Genomic DNA, 10147 nt, shown 5'->3' on the forward strand with positions numbered 1-10147 from the left:
CCCAACAAAGGTAGTGGTACAAGGATCGTCATTTCTCTACAGCACCATCACGTCGTTCTACTCCTTCAGTGTCTCCCTCTGTTTCGGAGCATTCACCATGCTCCAAAGCTTTGGTGTCGACGAGACGATCTTCACACTTGTCTAGGCACCGATGCTCTAGTGGTGGTGGTGGTGGTTGTTGTGGGGATGCTTCCGCTGATGCCTCCACATCACCTCGTGTTCGACGAAGCTTTTTACCTTCCCCTTCTTTGCCCGCCCCCACACCAGCCACGACATCGCCATCTATGCTAGGTTTTAAATGGATATCGATCATTCCTGGCTACACACCACTACCAACTCCTCCGAGAGTCACCCCAATCAACACTCCTCGCTTCGAGGCCTAGACTCCAGTGGAGACACCTGACATCTGTACCCCCATCGACACACCTGTAGAGACCCCTATCGAGACACCCAGGTTCACGTGTCACAAGCGAGAGGGCTTGTTGTACTTCGTTGACTTCAGCGGCGGCATCATCTTGGATGAAGGAGGCAAGAAAGTGATCTTGCGCATGCACAGTCTTTGCTCTCATGTGTTTAGATACTACATCTAAACACCTAGAGTGAAGTACCAAGTGAATTAAAAGACAGAGTCATCAACATGATGCATGACGAGTTTCCTGTGTCAACACGGGATTACCGCTTCAATGAAGACCTGATGAAGGTTCTCATGCATGAATACTGCAAGCACAAGCGTTCTGAAGTGCAAAAATCAATAAAGCATCGGTGGAACAGACCAGATTGGCTCGCTAAAGAAGATTGGAAGAATGCGAAGCGAGCAGCACACAAGAATCCTAACAAGTGGAAGCAGCAAAAGGAGGCAGCCAAAGCGCAAGTAGAGACAGGGAGCTCGCACCACTTGGGGAGCGGCGGGTGGGTACCAAGTGAATTAAAAGACAGAGTCATCAACATGATGCATGGCGAGTTTCTTGTGTCAACACAGGATGACGGCTTCAATAAAGACCTGATGAAGGTTCGCATGCACGGAAACTGCAAGCACAAGCGTTTTGAAGTGCAAAAAGCAATAAAGCATCGGTGGAACGGACCAGATTGACTGGCTAAAGAAGATTGGAAGAATGCGAAGTGAGCAGCACACAAGAATCTTGACAAGCAGAAGCAGCAAAAGGAGGCAGCCAAAGCGCGAGTAGAGACAGGGAGTTCGCACCAATTGGGGAGCGGCAGGTGGGTATCATTTCAAGATGATTTTGTAAGTGTTTTCACATTGCTCTTTAGGTTTGGTAGTTACATCTATTTGTACTTTCAAATTCTAACATAATGCATTCTTTATATGGTTTGATTAGTGGTCAATAATAGGACGTGACCCCACATCGTAGGAGCACAAGTATTCAGGCAGAAAGAGCTTAAATTCCGTGATGGACATCCTGAGTTCTTGTGGTCGCATGGTTAGTATTAGGGTTTACTCTTTTCTATTTGTTGTATTGTTTTGTAAATTATATGTTTATACTTGCAGAAAGCTGTCTTATTGTTTTCTTTTGCACAATTCAATAGATATGTTGCTTGGATGCGATGAGACATTGTGGAGTGCAAACAACAATGAAAATGAATCCCCCTATAGCCTTGCACCGATCACACCGTTGGAACGAACAACAACTGCACCGTGAAATTCACCTGTGTTAAACACCTGTAAAGCTTGGAGCCGAACAGATCTAGCGTAATCCACACTTGAAATTAGGAGAATAAGAGAACATGAGAGTGTAGATTGGCTCGCATAGATGTCCGTAGAGCATCCATATGCTTGATTCTGATAAGGAATGAGCAAATTACAAAGTTTGGGGGTTTTGGAAAAGCTCCAAAAAGGAGGTGTGTGGAAAGTGTCTGTAGGTGTGCAGAGAAATGCAGATATTAAAGCGTAATATTTTTGGCTCTTATCCCAAGGGATTTTATCTCCCCTCTTAGCCGACTTCACTTCCCCATTTAGGCACCTTTTTATTGGTCCATTTTGAGCCTTTTTTGGGTAAAAAATGGGCTATCGGCCACTTTTTGACCAAGGCAAGTGGGGGGGATAGTGTCCGGGGACCAAAAAGTGGGCAGGGTGCCTGTCTAGGTAGTGGGAACACAAATTGGGTGCCCCCTCCTCTCCCCAAAGTCCACGAGCCCTATCAAGCAAGGCCAAGAAGCTCCATTAACTCCTTTGATACACTCATAGGGGGTACCCACTCCCCCCCTTATACCCTCCATTTGTCATTTGATCCCCCCCATGTGGGGTTATTCCATTGCCACTTGGCACTATCCTCCCACCTTCCCAAACTTCCCCATGTCCAAACCTGAAATTTCTGTTTTGCCCCCAACCTTAGCCATTTTCTCGGAGGCGTAGCGGGTGACCCCGACCACCAAATGTAGAGCCCTAAAGCATGGCTTGGAGCTTATTACACTGGCTAACTCCAGAAATTTCAAAACATACCATTGCTAAAAAAAGAACATCAAGTTGGCCCACTTGCCGTCTTCCCACGTGCATCCGCCGCCACTTTTTAAGTGAAAAACCATCCACTTTGAGTGCGTGTAACTCATGATGTCGGAGTCCGATTTGCAAGCTATCAAGCACGGCTAGGAATGCTCATTAAAAAACTATTTTTTGAAAGTTTGACCAACCCAAGACTCAACCAACAGCTTGACCAAAACTGATCATTTGTACATAAATTTTACAAGAGCACTTCAAAAAACTCAAAGCATTATGTACATCTATGTACTCGGGGCTAGTGAGCAAGCTCTTTAGCATGGATTAGCAACTTCATTTCCACCCAAAAAATGCGTGACATAGCTTACAAACCCCCCCTTTCCTGCTTAGTCATTCATGACAAGCAGAGGTTCCTAGGGTGAATAACTGCTGCATTTCATCCCCAGAAACCTCGTCCACATTTTCAGATGTTTCCGCATTGTCTTCTTCTATTGATAGCATTTCATCAGTCACAATTGTCATCAAACGTGCCAGATACTTCTTCAATCTATAACCATTAACACGGTATTTATTCTCTGCACCATTTAAGTTTGCCAATTGATATGTGCCATTTTCAAATTTATTTACAAAAGTAAAAGGACCTTCCCACTTAATCTAAAACTTTTTATGGAAAGTATTGTCCAGTTTACTATTGTACTGCAACACAAGATCACCCTTCTCAATTCCTTTATCCTTGACGCATTGATTGGCCTACATTTGAGCCTTCTTTGACACTTCTTCATAATGACTCAAGGCCAAAATTCTTTCTAACTGCAAGCATTGTAAATCCAACAACCTTTTCTGCCAAGCATCTTGCAATGACAACCACTTAAGTGCGGGGATTTCCACTTCAATGGGCAATAAAGCTTCCTTGCCATAAATCAAGTGATAAGGAGAAAACCGTGTGCTTGTTTTGATAATGGTCCTATAGGCCCATAGTGCACAAGGCAACTCTGAATCCCAAGTCTTCCCATGTGCCTGAGTCATTTTTGCCAAGATATTCACTAACTCTCCATTGAATCTCTCATTAAGACCATTGCATTGTGGCTAATAAGGAGAATTGTACCTATGTTGTACATTAAGCTTTCCACAAAGCAAATCAAACAACTCTACTCTAAATCCTGGTCCCCGATCAGAAAGTAGTTCCAAAGGCACACCAAACTTGTAGCATATATCTTCGTACACAAACATCCCCATTTCTTTACTGGTAATCTGTTAGACAGCCTTAGCTTCTGCCCAACGTGACAAATAATCCACTGTTGTCAGAATGTAAACATTTCTTCTACCAGTCATGGGTAAGGGTCCAATGGCATCAAGACCCCATTTTTCAAATACATCAAAAGCTAAAATTGGTTTTCGCAATTCAGGCTTAAAAATTCTCTTCCCCATCTTCTGGCAAGACAAACAAGACTTGCCCCAATGGTTCACATCCCACTGGACACTCGGCCACACATAGCCTTCTTGTAAAATCTTATGTAGCATAATTTTCATGGCAAAATGTCCTCCACAGGATCCTTCATGGTTCTCTTCCAAAATCTTATAGATTTCTTCTTTCCAAGGCACACGTCGCAATATCAATTCACTTTCTTTCATATAAAGCACACCATCAAGCATTTTGTACTTTTTGGCTCTTATCATAAAAGCATACTTTTTGGATGATGGCAAATATTCAGGTAAAAGACCTATGACAGAAAATCCACTTCCTTTGATAGCACTTCTCTTCCATGATATAGAGGGACATCAGCCTTCAACACAAACACACAAGTGATCATTTCTTCGGCAGCATCATGAGCTTCTTCATTCTTAGACCTCTCAATATGCTGTAAACTCCATGCCTCAAACTTTTTAAGCAAAGATTTCACTTTGAAACACAAATTTTTCAACTTAGGGTTCTTATTCTTCCACACTCCCAATACCTGCTTCACCACCAACAAGGAATCTCCTTTGACTTGCAGGCGTTTAATTCCCAACTGTAAGAAAATGTGCAGACCGCCCTCAAGGGCAATGTACTCTGCTTCATTATTACTTTTCGCATCAAGCTTTAATCCTTGTTTCCTCACAAGATTTCCTTGCGCATCATAGACAACAATCCCTCTAGAAGCAGCTGCATGACTTCTTCGATAAGAGCCATCAAAATATAATAGTGAAGCATTGGATATAGCAGGAGTTTCGACCTTCTTCCTTTGCACCACCTCTTTCTTAACCAAAACAGGAGTCTCTTTGTAAGTGAGTAAATCTGCTAGGGTAGCCCGAGTACTCTCTTCCACCAAAAAATTGAATTGAAATTTGTGCAGTTCTATAACCCATTTTATCACTGTCTTTGATATATTTGAGTTATTAAACAAATGAGGCAGCAATGAATAGCTGGTGAGAAAAGTGAACGACTTTTGCAATAGGTAATGCCTGAATCGTCTGCAAGCATAGACCATATTGATCATCACCAACTCAATCTTTGAGTATTCTCTTTCATGAGGGGTTTTAACTCGGCTAGCATAATAAACAGGCTTCATATACTTGGACTCCTTCCCTCTTTGCAATAGCATAGCCCCAATGGCATCATGTCCAACTGACGGGTTTACATAAAATTCTTTATCCCAATCAGGAGCTTGCATAATAGGCAGTGTGCTCAAAAATTCTTTGACCTTATCGAAAACTTCTTCACAGTCTTGTGTCCACTCCAATGGATCATTTTTAACCACTTGCTATAGTGGGTATAGTAACTGTGATGCTAAAGGTATGAATCAAGACATATATTTAACCTTCTGAATGAAAGTAGCCAATTGTCTTGTATCCTTTGGGGATGACAACAATAATAAGGATTCCACTTTCTTTGGATCTACCTCAATCCAATTTTCTGAAATCACATGTCCAAGAAGCTTCACCCTTGGCTGCGCCAAATGACATTTTTTGGGGTTTAACTGACCCCCGCATTCATCATACCTTGCAAAGGTCATTTCAAGCTTATGAACATGCTCTTTCCTTGAACTGTATACACAAAAATCATCTATGAACCCTTTGACAAACTTCCCAAGGAATGGAGCAAGGACCCAGACTACTTTTCTTTCAAAGGCTCCTGGCCCATTTGTCAACCCAAAAGGAAGGCAACAAAAGAAGAAACAACACCATGGCGTGATAAACGTAGTCTTTTTCCTATCTTCAGGAGCAAGGATAAGCTGAAAGTATCCTGAATACCCATCACAGACATTGTATCTCTCAAAACCAGTCACTGCAACTAGCAATTGATCAATAAAAGGCAAAGGGTAAGGGTCTTTCTTGTTCATCGCATTTAGTGGCTTGTAATCAACAGATACTCTCGAATGCCCATCTTTCTTTGGGTGACTACAAGAGGGCTCACCCATTCAGCATTATCCACTGGCACAATGAATCCTGCATCCAAAAGCTTATCCACTTCTTCCTTTAAGGCATTCATCTGCTCCTTGCCCATCCTCCTTAACTTGTGTCTGATTGGTTTTGCCCCTTCAACTAGCTCGATCTTCACAGGATCCCCAACAAAACCCCTTATTTCCTGATATGAGGTAATAAAAAGATTTGGAAACTTGTCCAACATTGCTAAGTGCTCCCTTCTTTCTCCTTGTGTCAGATCAGTACTCAACATATTTCGAATCAACTCTTTCTTCACTGGCAGTTCCTGTTTAGGTTGCATCAACTCTTCAAGTTGCTCTAGACAGCTTGAAGCATTTATATTCCCTGATAATTGTAGCACTTCACTAACTTGTTTCTGTTCCTCGTCTAACAACAAGAATGACACTTCACCCTAATCACTCGAACTTGAAGTAGTGCTACTTTCTCAGTCTTCAGAATTATCATCACTGGTAGTTTCGGACTCATCATTCTCACTCACATCTTCAAGTGCCATAGGTTGTTTGGTAGTCATATCAAACACCCTTTTTTCACCCTTCTTGCCATGCACACCAATTGTGCCCTTGCCCCAATCTTGCACGGTGGTATAGCCAAATGCTGTCGACAATAGAAATGGGCACAAGCGGGGCTATGTGGTTAAGAAGATGCGGGCCCAAGTGATAGTGTAGCTGTGAAGTGCGGTTGCAGCCAAGGGCAGGTGAAAGTGTATGCTTGATGCGGCTTTTTAGGCCATGGGTGTGCTGTCAGGTGCTAAATTGGAGAATGGTGTGCCGGAATGTGGTGCTCGATGTGCTTTCTGAGCAGGTCTAGACAGCTCGTCAAACGGAATCCCGGTGCTCAAGATATTGCAGTATAAAGGTGAAGTGTGTAGCATATCCCCGATAGATAGGACAGCTGGGGACAGGTGGCCCGGGTTGATGTCAATGTATATGTGTGTAGTGCTCGAGTTGTGGAGCATGCCTGTCTTCTTGGATTGTGAATCGGAGCTCTGGATAGCAAGTTATGGCCATTTGATGATTTTCCGGGGGGGCGGTCTGAGCCCACTTGACCGCATTGAAAAGTGCGCCATCTGGCGTGTGTTGAGTCTCACCAAGGTTCTCGGTGGAAGTGTTTACCATGTGGAGCTAGCACGAGTTGACTGCATGTTAATCGGATATTCGGATAGTCAGATGCAGCTAGATGAAGTTGGGATCATTTGATAGTGAAAGGTTGGCAGATGTTTTTCCCGGTTTTCGACGGCCTCGGATAGCTAGCTCAGAGAAGTCAAAAATACGGTGAGGCTTGCACAGCTCAAAGCCAACTCGGTGGAGATCTGATGCGGTTTTGATGTTTGACCATCGGGCGCGGGAGCAAAATGGGGTGCCGCTAAAGTGGATCACAAAAGGAACCTATTGGGCTTTTTCGGTGTAAAAGCTTCAACCCCCAAGGGGTAGCAGTCAAAGGAGAGGGCGCCACGTGGCGGCGGGCATAGCCCCGTATGTGCAGTGCAGCCATCCGGTGGGAGGGTATATAGGCCAGGGCGTGTGCCCCCTTGTAAGCATGAGGAGCGAAGGCTCAGGAGCTCCGTCAGCTATGGCGAAAGGCGCCACCGGCGCTGCGTTGGCTGCCGCTGGCGGTAGGTGGTGGTTTTGGGCGGCTCCACCAGTGCGAGGAAGGTGATGACGTGGCACCCACCCATGGGGGGGCCGTTTTCCGCGGACAAGTTTGGTCCAAATCCTTTTTTGAAGGCAATGTGAGCCCTTAGGGGGGCAACGACGGCGCCGTCGTTGCTCCCTAGAGGGTGCTTGTGAGTAGAGCGAAGTATGAAGCCTCGGGATATGTTCAAAATGGTCAAAGCAAGGTCAAGTCTCCCAAGGGGAGTGCCACATGTTGTCCTACCATGAAAAATGCCTAAAAACTCAAAAAAAGAGCCCAATAAGAGGGCAAAACTTTTTGTAACCAGGGAGTTCTTGTTTTTTGCAATATACATGAAAGGAGAAGAGAGAGAAGCTCAGAGAGTGATTGTAATGAAGCTTGGAAGCCATTAATGCACAACCCTTTTGGTCTATGGTGCTGTGTCGCATCCCCCTTCCCTCTTTTTCTTTGTCGTTTCGTCTGTTGCCAGCCGCGGTGCCGGTGAAGCGTGTGTACGCCCGGATCGTTGGTGCTTTGCAAAGAGAGAGAGAGAGAGAGAGAGAGAGAGAGAGAGAGAGAGAGAGAGAGAGAGAGAGAGAGAGAGAGAGAGAGAGAGAGAGAGAGCGAGAGAGAGAGCGAGAGAGAGAGAGAGAGAGAGAGAGAGAGAGAGAGAGAGTAAGTGTATGTGTGGAGGGAGACAGAGCATGTGCAGTGCGGTGTCAGCTCCTTTTGTGGTCCTAGATAGCGTGTGTGCGCTTGGGAACTGAGCAGGTGAAGCGGATTAGGTGTAGATTGTCATTTCAAAGGTGTTTTCGAGTGGATTGGGGTGTTGTGTTGACCCTAAATTATAGAGAGGCATTTTTGGTCGTGCCGGGTGTCATCCCCATTCCCCCTCTCCATCTTCTGGTACCCTACGGAGGAGCGCACTGATAGCTCCTCGGTGATGTGATTGGAAGCAAGGATGTGGCAAAGCAGTGGCCCGATCTTCATTGGAAGCGAGGATGCGGACGACTGGCTGGCGGATTTTGAGTTGTTCCTGCTATCATTGCAGATGACAGGTGATGATGACAAGGTGCGTACATTGACCTTGGTGCTGCGAGGAGAAGCGAAGGCTTGGTTTGATGGTCTGCAAGCAACAGACAAACAGATTTGGACAGGTTTTAAAGAGCGGTTTCTGTTGCGGTTTTGCAAGGTCGTGTCGGTGAATGAAGTGGAAGCGCAGATAAGGAGTCTGGCAAGATATAAGTGCCAACTTTGAGGTTTTTGTGGCTGAGTTTGAAGCTTGCTGGAGGCAGTTGGTGGCTATTACACATGTGGTTAATGGAGATTGCTTCAACATGGAAAAGTTTCTTGCGTGTCTGCATCCTGTGGTTCGTGAGAAGGTTGATGATGAAGAGCCGCGAAATTATGGTGAAGCGCTCCAAGTGGCCAAGGTCAAGAACAAGAAAATGAAAACAAAGATGGAGCTCGGCTTGCTTAACCCGGCAGAGTATGCGCCTATTGTAGCAGTAGGGTATTCTTTGGGCCCGTCGAGGATGGTGCCAATGATGCAAAGTATGCAGCCTGTTGAGGTAAGGCTAATGGTGATTTTTTCTTGTTCGGAGGTGCCTGTTTGCAGGATGTTAGTTCCAATGGTGGATGTGCTTGCAAACGAGGGCAAGCCATGTGTTCAAGAGAGTTTGTGTGCAGCGAAGATGGTAGATGCCAAGTGTCAAGTGAAGCTTGAAGAGGCATTAGAGCCTGTTCTTGTGGAGTCTTTGCTTGAGAAGATGGCAGGTTATGACCAGGTTGTAGGCACCAAGAGCTTGGATTTGGAAGATGAGAGTGTGCAGAGCCAAGTTGGCAGTCGCCAAGCTTTTCTGGAGCTGCTAAAGGATGTGAATACAGGTGCCGAGTCGGCCTATGGCAGTGATGGCGATGGGAGTTTGAGCTCGAGTTTGTGGGATACAGGTGAAGAGGACGGGTCCACATCCTATGGCGAAGAGACGGACTCTAGTGAGCCTAAGATGGTACAGGTAGAGTTTCCTGGTTTCGTATATAAAGATGTGATGGTTGCCAATGTGGATGAAGAGCAGGTAGAAGTGCCCAAGCTTGGGGTTGGGAATATGCATGCAAACGTTTTGTGCGGCACCATGCTTATGGTGATGTTGGTTAAAGTGGGCGTGCAGTGTGCTTTGATAGTGAAGCAGGTACGGAGCTTGGCCAAAGAGAAAGCTGCCCTAGAGGTGGAAAGTGAACGGGTTGAAGAGGACAGTCTGCAAGAGGCATTGGTGGAGCCATGTGGCTCTCTTGGTTCGGATGAGCATGAGGATACGGTGTTTCAGGATGCCACATGTATGGATTGCAATGGTATGATGCCGTTAGAGAGGCCTTTGGGTGATGAACAGGTGCATTTGGCCATGGGTGAAGAGGAAGAGCAGGCCATGGGTGTTGTGAAGCCGTCAGGGGAGATGTGACATTGGGTCGTGAAAGCCATGCTTATGAGCACAGCATTGCAGTGGGCATGTCACCAGTTACAAGAGTCTGTGGAGAAGTCCTCCACTTTATATGGTTGGGTAGGAGGGTCAGGTTTGTCCGTTGATGTTGGTTTGTCCATCGATGCTGGTATATCTATTGGGAAAAGTGTTGAGCAAGATAGTGCTCTTTTGAGTGCTTGGATGC

At 45.5% G+C, this 10147-nt stretch overlaps 1 protein-coding gene across 1 annotated transcript; it reads right to left on the reverse strand.

Annotated features, from left to right (window-relative positions):
- Nucleotides 1-3202: 3202 nt before the first annotated feature.
- On the reverse strand, nt 3203-3688 carry LOC147426057 (uncharacterized). Its single transcript, XM_086498169.1, has 2 exons — nt 3569-3688; nt 3203-3469 (listed from the first exon to the last, which is right to left on the reverse strand). The coding sequence occupies exons 1-2, from the start codon at nt 3686-3688 to the stop codon at nt 3203-3205; spliced, it is 387 nt and encodes a 128-aa protein (XP_086354295.1).
- Nucleotides 3689-10147: the final 6459 nt, after the last annotated feature.

This window comes from Adiantum capillus-veneris, chromosome 24 (genome assembly GCF_014529385.1).
Source record: "Adiantum capillus-veneris isolate H3 chromosome 24, ASM1452938v2, whole genome shotgun sequence".
Taxonomy (NCBI): Eukaryota; Viridiplantae; Streptophyta; class Polypodiopsida; order Polypodiales; family Pteridaceae; genus Adiantum; species Adiantum capillus-veneris.

Coding starts and splice junctions, on each gene's coding strand:
- LOC147426057 (XM_086498169.1), bottom strand. CDS start 3,688: ATGGGGATGTTTGTGTACGAAGATATATGCTACAAGTTTGGTGTGCCT. Junction 3,470..3,568: donor TGCTTTGTGGAAAGCTTAAT/GTACAACATAGG, acceptor AAAATGACTCAG/GCACATGGGAAGACTTGGGA.